This window comes from Excalfactoria chinensis, chromosome 28, assembly GCF_039878825.1.
Source record: "Excalfactoria chinensis isolate bCotChi1 chromosome 28, bCotChi1.hap2, whole genome shotgun sequence".
NCBI lineage: Eukaryota > Metazoa > Chordata > Aves > Galliformes > Phasianidae > Excalfactoria > Excalfactoria chinensis.
The window spans coordinates 1,392,993-1,408,963 of NC_092852.1; the positions used below are offsets into that span (position 1 = coordinate 1,392,993).

The window sequence follows — 15,971 nt, forward strand, 5'->3', positions numbered from 1 at the left end:
GCAGCAAAGAAGGAACACGTACCTAAGTTCTTGCCATCCTGAAGCGGATGCAAAAGAAAGCAAGCCAGCAAAATGTTAATCTGGTGTTTGCGGGGCGAGCGAGGCTCTTTTTTGCAGAGCAGCAAGGAGGAGGTGGGTTTGCTCCATCATCCAGAACCTTCCCTCCATCTGCAGCTGCTCCGTGGCGAGCAGAAACCTTGTGAGGATCTCCATGCAGAAAGGCACAGTTCTTCTGGAGGCACGGCAGACGTCTCTGGAGTTGGGAACGTGCCTCAGTTAACCTAAAACTGGGAGGTTTATCAAGAGTGCTGAGTTTGGAGGCAAATCTGATGACCAAGAAAGCACGTTTGGCCAATGGTGCTCAACCCATCTCCTACTCCTGGTGGAACCAAAGACAACCAAGGCTTTGCCCAACGCTCCAGGCGTTACTTCCTACCCATTGAGCACTGCTTTCCTGTTCTAGCTAGAAGGAACACTGCCTGATCCTCCAATGCACATCTACAAACCACTCCATGCTGGATTTGTGGTGACATTTCCCAGTACCCAACGTGGCGGGGTGCAAGTGGCCAGCCACAGCCAGAGATCCTGGGAACCACTCTTAGCTCCATGTGTTTCACAGCCTGCCCACACCGAAACCAGGCAACAACAGATTTGTTTAATAATGGGAAAATATTTGCTTAATAAAGTGAAAATATTTCTGAAGGATAACATAAGCTTCCTTCCTACCAACAACACCAGTTGTCAATACAGCTCCTTAAGTCAAACATCCATCTAAACACCAATAGAATTCATTTTCAGCTTACACAAACCAGCTTATGTTGGTGCCTGTTCTCTTAGCACTGCTAACAAAGCAAATAAGCACTAGAGTGCAAACCTAGAGGAGAATTAATTATTCTAAACTTCAGTGGCCAAATTCAGTTGACTTCATGTCAGGGCAAGAAGCAACTGCTCCAACACAAAGCCATTAAATATTGTGCTGCCCTTGCCAGCTTACTGATTTTACACGACAGCCATATTACCCAAGTTTTGCACGACCCCATCAAAGTTATCACACATTCAGCTGTCATGCACACAAGCCCATCTTTCTCGTTATTATCTCAACTCACTCAAACTAAATCTCTATCAAAGAAAGCAATGCAATTAAAGAGCAGAGGAGAAGCTCAGTTTTAAGTCAGCCAACCTTCGCTCTTCCTCATTTCACCAGATTCCCCCCCTCTGTTTCCAGCGGCATTTGCTTACTCACCACTTCCCTCAATGACACCACTTCATTTCTTAACACATTTCAGCACCAACAAATGTCTCCTGCCACATCACCTTAATTCCACAATCAAAAAAATAGAATAAAATTCTGAGAACGAAAGCAATTTAAACATGTTATCTCACTCCTCTTTTTTTCACCCTTTTTTTGGGTCACAATTTGATATCTCCCAGTTTCATTATGATCAGCTTCAAAAAGATTTCCGTGCAGGTAAAGAAACACGTGCTTAAAACATTCCCCATTCCCCCCCAGTTAGATTCTACTCATTGCCCTCATGGTTAAAACTGGCACATTAACACAGCTTTGCTTAATTCCAGCTTCCAGACCTCGTTCTGCTGTTTCTACCCAAGCAGGTGCTTAGAAACCAACCAGATCATCTCTATCTTAGCAGGACCCAACGAGTGCTCCGAGGTGCATGAAGCACAAGGGAAATACTGTAAACATTCAAGAAAACGACAGATAACAATAACAAAAAAAGCCCCATCCAAAGACTCCGTTCTTTGTCTTCTATTTAAACCATACCCAAACCTGCAACCTCCTATGAGAAAGGCGGTTTAGTGACTTCTTTCTTGCAGACTCACTTTCTGGGTCATATAATAAGGGTCAAAGTCCTCCAGTGGTACAGCAACCAGGCCTTTAGGGATGTCCCCATAGATGAAAGGCAAATTCTTCCCTGCCTCAAGGTCACTGTTTGGTTTTGGTTTGCTGTCTTCATCGTCGTCGCGATGGCTGCTGTCTTGCTTTGGACGCTTCTTCTTCTTTTCTTCTGCAATGCGTTTCTCAATGTTAGCCAGAGACTCCGGAGTGAAAGGTTTAAAACTATCAGGGCCTGGTGGTGCGAGCAGCCGTGCTGCCATCTTTTCATCCTGCAGCAGCTTCTTTAGTGATGTTGCAGCCCGGACAGGTCAGCTCTGCATGGGACAAAGAGCACAGGCAGAACAGTCAGCGTTGGAAAAAGCAGGACAACAAACACCACGAACCCAAAGGTCTGCAGGCATTCAGCAAGCACTGCTGGGTTTCCACCCCCGTGCAACCTACAGGGTGTTCTCAGGGCTGGGGCTGTTGCTTTCTACTCATTACTAGCTACTGCTCTCCAGCAAACAGATTATTAGACACAAAATCCAACTCGGTTCTGTTCTAGGGTTGGAATGAGGTGCTTCGCCATATTGGAAGGGGCCAGGTATTATCACATTATTTGACCAAAATGGTCCTTCCTGCCCCATCCCATGTTATCACAGCTTAGGAGAGGTTTTCTGGAAGATTTCCTTCCTGCAGTTATTGGGATTGATGACCCAAGGGGTTCCCATCATGCAGCTCCGGGACCTTGGATGGAAATTATATGGAAAATTTATCTTACGAATCTATTTGCATAAAACTTTTCAGGTTTTCTATTGATTTCAGGCCTAAGAATGAAATGAACTTAAAGGCCTTCATCAAGTACAATAATAATTGCAGCAAATTATGCTTCCATACTATGTGGGTTAAATACAGACTCCTCTTTCAGATGCAGCACGAATGAGCTCTTCTCCATGGCACAGAGCACAAAGAGAAGGGAAAGCAGCAGCTGAGGATGGGCTCACAGCCTGTAAAACAGCACAGACATTGCACAGGGCTTCACACTGTCCCTACAGAGAGCAGCTTGCTTTCTCCTCCTGCAAGAGAGAAAAGCAGCTGGGATGTTCATCTAAACCCAGCCTGCCTACAAACCCTCTGCAGCTCTGCACCTTTTGCCAAGCTTTTGCTGGAGACCCAGCAAGGAGAACACACTGCAATTCTGACGGTGCTCCCACTTCGGGTTCTTCACACAACAGGAAGAGGCCACGAAAGCTGAGGAATCACTGAGAGCCTGCACTGATGCAACACACTGCAGTGCTGCAGGAACACCCGGCTGCTGCTTTCGGGGAGGAACCCACATGCAAAGCAGCCAGGGGTTGTAGAGCAGCAGCAAAACACCAGCACATGGCACAGAAAGAGCCCAAACTGCACGGGATTGGGGCCCCTAACAAAGGAGAAAAGACCACCAGCAACACGGCCCTTTATTCTAATGAACACATTGCATCAAAACATGTATTAAAGCTCCTGAGCCTCTGATAGAAAGATGACTTTCAAATTCCATGAACACTGCACCATAGCACCGAACCATTAACACTCAGCTATTTCAGCACAAAGTTGGCCACCAATGGCTTCTCCATGCCTTGGTTTCAGAAAGCACCCTGAATTAAAGGGGGAATGCAGAGAGCACTAACACAGAGCTGTGCTCCCGTCCGTATGGATGGGCTGGGGCACGTCGCCATGTGATTGCAGGTTATTCCTTGCAACAGCTTCACTCCAGCCATGACGATGCCGTTTGCACACTTCTTGTACACTGCATGCCAATCTAAAGCTGCCCCACAAGTGCAGAATGTCGACAAGCAGCTTTTCCAACTGGAGTTTATTTGTAGATCCAAATAAGTGAAGTACAGATCTTAACAGATGGGGCTGGGATTCCTTGCATTTAAACTCGATCAGGTATTCCTGGAGTAAATGCAATAAAAGCAAGGCAAGGAAAAGGAAGAAATGCCAGCATTTTGGGTGTGTTATCACTGGAAGCATCGCAAAATATCTGGCTGATATTAAGGGGAAAAAAAATATATTAATTTATTCTATTCTCGCAGCATTTGCATGCATTTAATTACCAAATTTCCCCCATACTGTGAAACTATACAGCAGCATTGGGGATGTGGTCTAATTGAATGGCACAGATAAATATGCTAGGCCTGAATTTAGAAACCAAAGTAGCTCAGGGACACAGGAGCATAAAAAACGGAGGGGGAGGGAAAAATGAAGGCACAAATGAATGATCTGTATGTATAATTACACAACCAGAGAGTGGAAGCAACCGACCAATATGATAAATGGTTGTTTAAAATTAAGAAAAAAAAGGGAAAAAATAAGAAAAAAAAGACTGGTTCACAACTGCATCCCAAAGCAGACTTCTCCGATAGGATAAGAGTGGCAGTAAAAGTCTGGCACTCCTTGAGCCCTTCAATATTTGACATGGAAAACTCTTTCCCATAAGACAAACCCCAAAGTCTCTCAGATCCGGCATTGCTTCAGGTCTTGGCCAAAAACATCCCAACTCTTCTCATCCCCAAGGGACCACTGCAAATACTGCCCGTCCTCGGAAGGGGTTCTGCCCATGAATAAATCACGAGACACTCTGATGTTATTCGGATAAACTTGGCTACAGGTTCGCTTTGTGCTATTTGTGCTCATTCTGGGTGGCTGCAGTCTCTTCTGCTGTGGTTGCCTTTGCATCAGGATTTGTTGCTTGATATCACTACACACCGGCCATCCAGTTTTCTCACCCCTTGGGAAGTTCTGCCTACCCCGATTTCATTTGTTTCCCTAGGAAATCACTCCATGCTAAGAGAACAAACAAAACTGGGATGCAAACTAAAAGGATGGGAACTCAACGCTCATTCAGTTCCTTATATTGGACCCAAATACCCCCTTCCACAGTGCTGATGGCATTGCACTTCATATCCTCACAATGACAAGTCAAGCTTTGCATCTCCCTCATCCAAGGTCTGATCCTCACCTTTATTCAGCCCACAGCAACAGAACCACCCAAGGTCCATCAGGGAGTCGGTGTCGTTACAGAAATCACACAGATCAATACATTGAAATACCTCTAGCTACACGTTCCCACCACATTTTCCACACTCGCCATCACCTACTCAAAACACACAGCCAGGCCACCGACTCAGCAGAACTTGTTTTGGCAAAACACATTCTGCCCATCGATTCTACAGCGTCCAACAGGAGAAGCTCTTGGAACACCCAACCCATAGGAAACACACAGGGATGGGCGCTGCACCGAGCAATGGGAGACTGCTTTGGGAATGGAATCACATCACTGTGCACCCTGAAATTCACCCCGTGCACCTGGAGCTCAGAACTGCACGTGCTTCACGGGCCGAAGATTTTACACCAGCAAAGAAAAGGCTGCACTGTGGTGCCCAATTACAATTATTATTGTTTTTTAATAAATGTTCCCAGCAGTCCGTTTACTGGTACATTATGAAATACTCCGATAAATTATTCAAGCTAATTGTTGAAAGAAATTAAATAAAGTAAAAACCAAAACACTTTTGAGGCAGTATCATCGCTTTAACACATTTCTTCACTTATTAATTTGCAAGATTCAGTCATTTGCAGTCTAACTTCCATCTCCCTGGAGAGCAGGTCCTTCCATAGGAGGTTTTATGTAACCCACATAGACGCACGTGGATTGGAACTGAACACACAGTGCTGGGGCAGAAAGGAAAGCACCGTGCTGATGCAGAGCCCCGTGAAATTCTTCTTCATGAGGGCCTAAAAAACCCCAAACCAAACCATGTCTGCATGAGAAAGATGCGTGGCTGCAAAGAGCCTTCCAAGGAACTCACAGATCTCTTCCATCTGCAGTAGATTCTGAGAGCCTGGAGCAGGCCAATTTTATCAATGAAAGGCAACACAACCGGCTGCGATGCGGGAGGAAGCCTCTCCCTTGGAAAGGCATCATGTGATGCTCGATGCTGTAAGGTGGAAGGAAAAAAGGGATGCTTTCACTGTCAAGCAGTATTTATCACCGTGCTGCTGGTGGCTCTCCCCACCCTATGCTGAACGTTGCAGGGGTTTCCTAGGCACTCAGTGGCAGACTCCAGACAGGGCAAGGAGAGAGTTGATGCTCTTGGAACAGAGACTGAACCGAAGCTGAATGCACAAATCTAAAGGTCAAAAAGGAACGGAAGCAGAGGGAGGGGAGAGAAGCGCAGCAGCACCAAACGCTACAGAAAGATGTCTGAAGAAATGCTGGCCCTAGCATTTAAAGGAGAGCTACTGAAAAAGTAGATCTAGTACTGCGGGTTTTTCAGTGCCTATCAGGAGGGTTACGACTTCTTTATTGTCTCCTAGTGAGTTACAAGAACTAAAAATAGCAGAACCAGTTCCCTCTGTTAGACGTTACTCGAAGCTGACTTGCATTTATCACCAATCTCACCGAGGAATCCGGGGATCAGGGCAAGCTACGCCAGCTCACACACAGCACTTTGGCTTCACCCTTTCCACCGAGCCCAATGTCTGAACAGGGAATTGTTCAGAACAGCCACTGTGTAATTATGAAGACAGTAGTTCAGCTGCTCAGAAGAGCAAAATCTGACTCCTCTTTCAATCCACCCAGCTACCACTGACCTATAAAACAGCAGAAAGGCAACTTGGTTTTTTTTACAACCATTTTGGAGGAATCCATTTGAGGCTGCGGAGAGCTCAAAGAGTACAATTCAAAACAGTGCAAACGTGGACAAACACAAAAGGAAGGAGAATAAACAAACCCTTGTCCAGACCTCTGCCCTTACACAACACAGATCACAAAACTTCTACGGCGTTCTGGAATACAACCCATGCAGGCCTGGCAGTTCCTTATGTCCTCACCTTTCCTTATTATCACTTGCTACAGCCATCAGCTGTTCCTGGCTCTGACAACACGGCCATCCTGCTAGGAAGACAATACAAAGTTCACCTCCTGCTATGGCCAGAACGTCATTGGCACAGCACATGAGCTGCTCAGCCTTACAGCTCGACAGCATTTCCCACCCAGGTGAATTTCGCTCACACCAAAGGGCCCACGCATCACATAAAATGAAGCTGCACTTAAATCCCTAAAGCTGCGACTGTCCACTCTGCTCTGAAAGAGAATAACAAAGCAGAAGGGGAGAGCCCGAGGAATGGACTTTCTGGCGGTTCTTTGGTGCAACTGCCAAAGACAACCAACACTTCTTTTTCTTCTGCAGCACATACGACTTTCTATGATCAGCTGGACCGAGATCATCAGCACAGTCCAAGCAAGAGATCATTTAGTCACTGTTGAACCACATGGGATGCAAACCAAACACCAAATGAGGACGAGCTCTCCGCAGTACTACTAGCAACGTGAGCCACGCCACGCAATTTCCTCTCTGTGGGTTTTTAAATTATTTTTCCCATGCTTGTTTTCAATGCTGAAGCTTCTGTTTTGTCATTTTAACACATCATCTTTAATCCAAACCATTTCTCCGAGCACGAATTATCGATCCCTGGGTATTTGTTTATTTCAATGACAGCTGCAGCCGCTTCAGTTGGGAGGCGATCAATAGTGGATGGAAACCCTGCGACCACATGAACACTGCATGCCCCAGGAGTCACATATGGCTGCTGGAGCCAAATGCTTCTTGAGTCATTGAAAAATATTCAGTATCAACAGATACGTTAGGCCACATCTGTTCATTTTAATGTAAATGCACGATAACCAAACCAATCAAACAAACCCACAAGTGAATACTGACATAATAACCAAAAGAGGAAAGGCGATACCATATTTCAGATAGTTGAGCTACTTTACTTTCATTCAATATTGACGTTGTTTCTATTTTATTTCATCTCCTTTAACTGCATATAAGAGAAAACACAATAATGCTCCCATTTCTTGCAACACGCACCCTTCCTGCTTTTGTTTATTATAAACTTAGCATTACAACTCTGTTCACAAAATAGTCACATAATTAGTATTGCTCACTGGAGCAAGTTACATTATCCGTACTGTGATCTGGATATAAGCCATACATATGAGCTTATATAACCAGCTAAATTATTTGTAACAGATGCAGGCCCCAGCACTCAGCATGAATGACACTGTAGAAGTGTTGCAATGGAAGAAAGGATCAAGTAGCCCTTCAGTCACATTGCCAGTCATTTTATTTAAATACCACACAAGCTAAGTATGCAGACTGTCTAAACACGCAGCTGGTGGAAACCACACCTAACCAAGCTCTGACAGGCCTCATGCTTTGCTTGTATGGATAATTGCCTTTACAAAGTTCTCCTATGAGTGCTAGCAACTTGTCTATTACTCTAAAGTACATTATCACAGAACACCTCAAGTTGGAAGGGACCCACGGGGATCATCAAGTCTAACCCCTGGCTCCACGCAGGACCACTCAAAAACCTAAGCCCTGTTTTTGAGGGAGCACAGCAAACTCCCCTTGAGCTCTGGCAGCTCAGGGCCATGCCCACCACCCTCTGGTGAAGAACCTTTTCTAACACCCATCCATACCTTCCCCTGACACCGCTCCATGCCATTCGCCGCTCTCGTGTCAGTTCCTACCGGAGGACGCTTGCATACCCCTATCAGCCTCGGGAACTTTACATAAGTGCCCCCGCGACAGCCAGCGGCTGCTCCGCCGGTACTGCCCCGCCGCGCTGAACGCCGGGCCGGGAGCCGCGCCTGCAGCCGAGCCCATCGCGGGGAACCGAGCCCAAACCCGGGAGCTGTCCCTTCAGCACCACGACGGGACGGGGCAGAGTTTTGCACTTCTCCTATCCTGAATCTTGATCTCTTTTCAGATGAGCACCCGTCAGGCGGCACGGATAAATAAGCAGTTCTACGCAAGGATACTGGCAGTCCCCCCCTCCCTCCAAAGCAGTACTGAAATGGACTGTCAGCCATTGATGGAACGCTTCCTCCCTTTTTGCTGCTAAAGATACAACTAGGAGGGGGAAATCAGGCTCCTAAGAACACCCTCGCTCCTCCTAATTTAATCCTTCCCAGTGTGAAATGAGGACATACAGGTCATGGGTTCCCGTTGGGGGTGGAATGCTGCAGTGTTACAAAGACCAGATTACACACCAACACACAGCAGAAATACAACCAGCACCCCTTAATGAGACCCCACCTGTCAAAGTTCTAAACGATCATATGCCAATTACCTGCAACACAGCACACATGGAAAGCAAGTCGTGGGTTAACCTACCCCTAGCTGGGATCTCTCTCCAAAATTAAGCCTTGGCCCCTTACAGCCAACCAGCTCCAGTTGTGTCCCCCCTAGCACACACTCCCCTTCCATCAGACTTTTAGGCTTCACCTCGGATCATCTGCAGCCATGGAGCATCCCTTCCAGCTTCCCCACCCCCACATCAGCTGGGCAGGATTTGCACCAGAAAAAAGAAGGGGGGTGGGGAGGGGAAGAAGACTCCCAGATTTTTAGTAGAAAAAAGCTTGAGAATGTGCAATTTGCTCTCATCGGGGAGGAAAAATAAAAGAAGTCTGCCACAAATCTGTATGGTGGAAGAAAGTAAGAGCACAAAGCACAATGCCAACATTTAGGTCAGGCTGGAACCTCAAAGCTGCCCCATGCATCTCCCCACAAAACTCCGTCCTCCAACTTCTCCCCCTCTCCTGGCAGTGGGAGCCTCGGGATGCTGAACAAGAGAACAGGGAGGGTGGAGGAGGGATGTTCAGCTCTGCAGCGAGGGCTGAGGGGGAAGGGATCCTGAGAACAACTCCAATTATCCTCAGTCTCTCCCTTCCCACAATGCAGACAAAGAGCACGGCCCAGAATTTGGGGCCTGGGTGAAGGGCCCCAAACCAAGGGATGGAGGAGGGAAGCCATAAGGGGGTTCCCACCGCTCCGGGATGAGGCTGCCCTCTCCCAAAGGCCCGGACTGAGTCTGGGGGGGGGGAGGGGAGTGGCAGTGCCCCCTCCCCATAGGGCAGAGCTGGGAGAGGACGGGGCAGCGGCTGTCCTATGGGGTAGGGGAGAGCTCTGGGCGCAGTGCTGGGTAGGCACGGCAGGGATCGGGGCACCCCGCAGTCCCCCCCGCTGCCAACGGGCACCCGCGGGGGCACAGCGACGGCTGCAGCGGGGAACCCCCCACCCCTCGAGTACTTCCCCCCACGCGAACAGGGGGAGATGGAGGGAGCGGGACGGGGAGGGAGCGACCCCCGCACTTCCCTCCTGAGGGATCGCCCCACACACAAGCGGGGGGGAGCAGCTGGAAAATCGCTCTGCGGCAAAGCCCCCACCCAACAAGCGTGCGTGTGTTGGGGGGGGGGGGGGATGGCAGGTAAAGAGCGCGCTGGCGGTGGGGGCACCGAGAGGTACAAGATCATAATCACTAACAAAAAAAATACAATAAAATAAAAAATAACATAAAATACAGGCGATGCTCGCCGTAAGCCACCCCCCCCTCCCCCCAGCCATCCCCCTCCGGCCCCGGGCTGTCACTTACTGCGGCCGCCGCGCTAGCACGTCTCCCGCAAGGCGTTGCTGGACTGCGGAGGTGGGGGAGCTGCAGGAGGAACTGCGGTTGTCGCCATCTTGATGCGCTGCCCCCCCACCCCCCCACCCCACGCTGCCGCGTTCGGCCCTTTGCAGCGGCGACGGCCGCGGAGGGAGCGTGGCAAAAATCCCGGAGTCCGCCCGGCAGCTTCCGAGCTTCCTTCCTTCCTTCCTCCCTTCCTTCCTTCCTCCCCCCCCCCAACCTCCGCCTCCTTCTCCTCTTCCTCCTCCTCTTCCAGGCTCCGCGCTGCAGGGAGGAGGCTCCGGGGGGGGACCGGGAGGTGCTTACCGCGGGGTGCGGTGCTGGAAGAGCGCGGTTGGTGCGCGGAGTTTGGAACCCGGCCTCCCTTTCGGCCAAGGAACGGCGCTCGGCATCGCTCCCCGCGTTGGGACTGTCGGAATCGCTCCGCGTCGTCGCTGTTCCGGTGGAAAATAACCTTAAAATGTGCGAGAGATCCAACCGGCCCCGAGAGCCGCTGGGGATGAATGGAACGCGGCCGCCGGTTCTTGATGCAGCTGGGCTTTGTTCAGCCCGATGTTCTGCTTCGAGCTGACCCGCCTTCCGTGCTGAACTACTCGGAGAGAAGTGCAGAAAGTCCACCAGCAAAGAGCAGCGTTGGGTTCAGCGCCCATGGGGGTCCCTCCCAACACAGGATGAACTTTGGTTCCATGGCTGAAAGGCAACGAGAGGAAGAGGAAAACTTTAGGCCATCCATCCAACCAACCAACCAAGACCTTCTCATGTTCTTGATAAGGTGAATCTGGAGCACCTCAAGCAGCCGTGCCCATCACTAATGTGTCAAGAACCGCTCCGTGACCTCAGCCCTGGGCTCAGCCATCAGCTGCTCTGAGGTGCAATGAATGGAAGCTTGGCTCCAAGTGCTGGAGTTGTTTGGGTTACGAAGGGATTGCAGCTATGGGCAGCGCTGCGTCTCACCGCACGGAGTTGGGATGTGAAGAGAGCTCAGAAGGGGCAGAAATAGCTTTGTTCAGTCAAACTGTTGGAAGGCAGATGAATTTGGAGGCACAAAACCTGCTGAGAGGGCTGTGCAGAACTGGGCACCTATAATGCCATTTATTCTTCCCAATCTCTGTTAGCTAACCTGGAGAGATGATGGAGCCTCCACTGAAACAGCAAAAGGATGCAAAATAAGTGGAAATAAAACAATTTGCTGATAACAAATGGCTCCGAAACAAGAGAGCATCTCCCAGACGTGGAGATGGGATCAGTGCCCCCAATGGACACGTGGGGCCACCAGAAATACTTTCTTCAAGGACATTCTGGAGCCCCGGGGGTGTCATTATACCCTGCGTGAGACGTCCTCAAGGACACCACTCTAAGGCATATATAGGGCAGTGCCCTCACAGGGTGATCAGTGATCACAAAAGCAATCAAAGAAGCTCCTGACTGACACGGGGGCTCCCAGCAAAGCCTCTTCCTGCCCACCCTGAGCCCAGGGCAGGAGGTTCAGCCCAACCCCTGCACTGTGATGCTTTCTGGGCAGTGTTCTGCTCACCCTTCTGCTGGCTCTTCCCATCCAGGTCTGCCCAGCTCTGATTGACCATCAGCTCTGCCTGGAGCATCGGGCCAAACCAGGCTGAAAGGGGACATGCAGAGTTCAGAAGTATTGCCCAACTAACTGCTGCCTTGAAAAGCAGGTAACCATTAACAACCCCAGGAACGGTGTTGCATCAGACCACTAAAGCAAACAACAGGGTCCAGAGAGAGCAAAACCACCCAAACTCAGACACCACCACCAGGATAACTAACTGCCAATATGAGCAGTTGCCACGTGGCTGCTTGGTGCACAACGATGCGTGCTTGATAAAGATCCTCTTTATTTCATCACTGCAGCCTCACTTCTCCCTTCCCTTTTTGTGCACTGACCTCTGAAATGCACGCTCGGGTCCTAAGCTGTGCACGGGGATGTGTCACAAGGATACCCCTGCAAAGCATTCGGTGCGGCTGTGCCACCACGTGGAGCAGTGCAAGCAAACCGAACAGGCTTTAGTAGCTGGGGTGACTGTCGTTTAAGCAGGTTGTTCCGTGCGCACAGCCAAAGAGATTGCGGTTTTGCTTTCCCCGCCCATTACAGGGAGGTTTTGTAAGCCCGCAGCTCTGTCGCTTTAAGGCAGATTGTGGAGTGCGTCCAGACAGACAGACAGACACATCCGGTTCAGGGGGAATCTGGCACCAGGAAAAGGCTCCAGGGCTCCGTGCACACCTGCTGCACGCACAGCTCAGTGCACACTCATTGCACACTCATTGCACCTGTAGCTCCATGCACGCTCACTGCATGCACAGCTCCGTACAGATGGTGCTCAGTGCCCATCTCCAGCTCCTCATCCCACCCCACACTTGGCCTTATGGGACTCCATCTGTAAGAAAGTCCTCCTGTATATCCTGGCTCAGGTTGCACCAGTCTGCAACCACAAAGCCTACGAGCAGAACCGAGTCCTGTTCAGCAACCTAAGACAATCTGCAGGACCAATAAACTCATAGTCACCCCATAACAGCCACCTCCTTCAGTGAAAACCCAATGGGATGCAGCCATAGAGATGACAGAGCCCAAAGCAAATACAAGCCTTGCACGTGTGGCTTCTAGGAAAGGAGTTGCAGAACAAAGCATGGAAACCTGATGGAGCATCCACAGCTCGTTCAGAACACCAGTAATGCTCTCCTGTTGTGGGGTTGGTTTTCTGGGTAGAGCTCTCAGAGCTGCTGCACAAGCAGGAAAGAGGAGAGAAAACATCTTAAGTAAAGGAGGATTCTGCACCTTAAGGAGATAAGAAGGGAGAGAAGGAAGAAAGGGAACGGGGAATACATGCAAGCAAGTGCAGAGAGGTCACGATTTCTTAATGTTGGCTGACTCCATCAGCCGACAGAGCACATGCATCTAAAGGACTTACCATTGCTCAGACCATGAAGGCGTAACAACAGGTTATTCATGGAGCATCCTGATGACCACAGTGCTGTGTGCTGGGTTTGGGTTTTGCTTTATCGCCACTAGAGGGAGGAGGGAGCTCATGGGACAGCAGGGCTCTGTCCCCATACAAAGTTTTCTCTCGTGGTTTGCAATGGAACGGATGGAATTCGGGACCTTTCCCTACAGTAGGGTCACCTGAACCAGAGCAATTAAAAGCCAGCAGCTGATCCACGCTGCTGATTGCAATTAGTATCAAATAGATTATTACTTGTTGTCTGGAGCTGATAAAGTCAATAAAAGTCAATAAAGCCCAGCTGCATACTTTGCACATTGATTAATGACTTAATAAGTTGTTTCCTCTCTGGTCCACGACTCCCATCGAGGGTTAACAAAAAAAGCAAAACCATTCCCTTGCAAAGGAGCCCCTATTTGTGCAATGAAGAACTCTTGGTGCCCAAATACTGGAAGCTGCTGTTGTGAGAGCCCAGCTCAGGCAGCGGATGGGTTGATCCCATCTGCAACAGGGCAGAAAACAACTTGACAAACAAATGTGCTTCAGCTGCAATATTCATCAACACCCCCCCTCCCCCCCCAATTAAACGTCTACAACAGGACAACTTCCTTCTGCTCACAAACACAGCGCTGTTCTGCTTTGAGAGATAGGGGCTGTAACCTGAAACTGCAGCCTCCGCATCTGGGCACCGATTGACGCTTTGCCAGCAGCGAAGCAGGAGGTTGGGCTGCTCAAGTGACCGGGGTTATTTAACATTACTGGCAGCTCCTCTCATTGCTGGAGTCGGGGTGCAGCTGTAACTTTGGTTACGCAGTTTTGTTTTTCCCTTCCTTGCATGTGAAAGGACTTGAAATTCAGCTGCTGGGCCCACGGGGCAGCGAGTTGGGAAAGCTTCAGTGCAGCTGTGCCTGAACCTGCAGGTTCAGAACCTGAACTTGCAGCAGAACCTGTTTTGCTCCATCTGGACTCCCTACCCATGATGGAGCTCACTCTCCTCTTCTTCCGTGCCTGCCTGGCGCTGCTGGCCATGCCCATCTACCTGTTGTCCTTCCTGGGTTTGTGGAAGCCGTTCTGCAGGAAGATCTTTTTCCCTTACTTCATGGAGACGGTGTTTGAGATCTGCAACAACAATGTCAAGAAGCATAAGCAGGAATTATTCCGAAATCTGCCCGATTTCACCGGACCGTCAGGAGAGCTGAAACTGCTGGAGATCGGCACCGGCTGCGGTACCAACTTCCAGTTCTACCCTCCAGGCTGCAAAGTCACCTGCAGTGATGCGAACCCCAACTTCCAGCAGGGCCTTTCCAGGAGCATGAGCAAGAATCAGCACATCCATTATGAGCGCTTCCTCACGGCAGCTGGGGAGGATCTGCACCAGGTGCCCAGTGGCTCCATGGATGCTGTTGTTGGCACTTGGGTTCTCTGCTCAGTGCAGAGTGCGAGCAAAACACTGAAGGAAGTGCAGCGGGTGCTCAGACCGGTGAGTGCTTGGGGGGAGAAGTTTTAGGTCATTGCTGTAAGTAGCCATTGCCAGGGGCAGTGCACAAGGAGGGGAAAAAGAAGGGGGAAAAGGGGAAGCAGGAGGGGAAAAGGGAAGCAGAAGGGAAATGGGAAGCAGAGGGGAAAGGGGGAAAAGGGAAACAGGAGGGGAAAAGGGAAGCAAAGGGGAAAGGGGGAAAAAGAAAGGAAGAAAAAATAAAAAAGGAAGTATTTGTTTTTGAGGCTACAACCCAGGCCTGGTTTGTAAGATAAAGAGTTAGAGGCACTCTGTGGTGCTGGATGGTGCAAAGCAATGGAAACACGACGTCAAAAAATAACCCAAAATAGGGAAAACTGGGGTTAATGTTTTGATTTTTGTGGTTTGTTTTGTTGTTGCTGTTCTGTTTCGTTTTGCAATAGGAATGCAGCCATTAAAATGCTGTTTCCAAGCCAATACCCTGGGCTGCGAAAATCCAATGAGTTTTACTGGGGCTTAACACACGTTGCTCTCAGTCTGCATTGAAACTAAACAGCACATTAGCAACCGTAGTGCAAACAAAAATGGCAACAAACTATTGCTGCAAGGAAGGAGGGACCGAATAGGGGCATCCTTCAGCTTCTGAAATATGCACTTTGAGTCTATGCTGGTTTTCATCCCAATCAGCATCAGGAAAGCAAAGAGAAGGGAGGGAGAATGCAGCGGGACGAGGGAGCTGGGGGTGGTGGGCACTGAGCAGTGTGTGTGGGGAGGGCAGTGTGTGTTCCTGTGGCTCTGAGCTGTGTTCAACCCCCAGGGAGGCGTTTTCTATTTCTTGGAGCACGTGGCTGCCAACCCTTCCAGCTGGAAGCTGTTCTGGCAGCAGGTTTTCTACCCAACCTGGAAACTCATGTTTGATGGTTGCTGCCTGACCAGGGAGACATGGAAGGATCTGGAAAAGGCCAACTTCTCGGAGCTGAAACTGCAGCACTGCATCATGCCGCTGTACTGGGCTCCCATTAAGCCCCACATCATTGGGTACGCTGTGAAGTGATGTGGGGTGCTCCGTGCCGTTCACCTCCACGACTCCTGGGCACAAACAGCATCAACTAATCCTGACCAATGAATGCAGGCAGCGTGGTTGAGGACCTTAATAAATGTGAAATGAAAGGAGGAGGGTCAGTTCTGTGAAGGTTTTTAA

At 49.6% G+C, this 15,971-nt stretch overlaps 2 protein-coding genes across 5 annotated transcripts in view; one reads left to right on the forward strand and one right to left on the reverse strand.

Annotated features, from left to right (window-relative positions):
- The window catches only part of SCN8A (sodium voltage-gated channel alpha subunit 8), a 50,257-nt gene extending 37,885 nt beyond the window's left edge, over nucleotides 1-12,372 (reverse strand). For 2 of the 4 annotated variants that reach the window (XM_072358133.1, XM_072358132.1), the window contains exons 1-2: nucleotides 10,325-10,627; nucleotides 1,840-2,169 (exon numbers count right to left, since the gene is read on the reverse strand). In XM_072358133.1, the coding sequence (XP_072214234.1) occupies nucleotides 1,840-2,115 (276 nt within the window). In that variant the 5' untranslated portion in view covers nucleotides 2,116-2,169; nucleotides 10,325-10,627. Of the gene's footprint in view, nucleotides 1-1,839; nucleotides 2,170-10,324; nucleotides 10,628-10,663; nucleotides 11,431-12,262 lie in introns of those variants that run through there. The other 2 variants (XM_072358134.1, XM_072358135.1) reach the window with 2 other exon arrangements.
- A 918-nt stretch (nucleotides 12,373-13,290) lies between these two features.
- On the forward strand, nucleotides 13,291-15,941 carry TMT1A (thiol methyltransferase 1A). The gene is made up of 2 exons (XM_072358139.1): nucleotides 13,291-14,794; nucleotides 15,588-15,941. Exons 1-2 carry the CDS (start codon nucleotides 14,291-14,293, stop codon nucleotides 15,822-15,824), a joined length of 741 nt encoding a protein of 246 aa, XP_072214240.1. The 5' UTR covers nucleotides 13,291-14,290; the 3' UTR covers nucleotides 15,825-15,941.
- The last annotated feature ends 30 nt before the right edge of the window (nucleotides 15,942-15,971 follow it).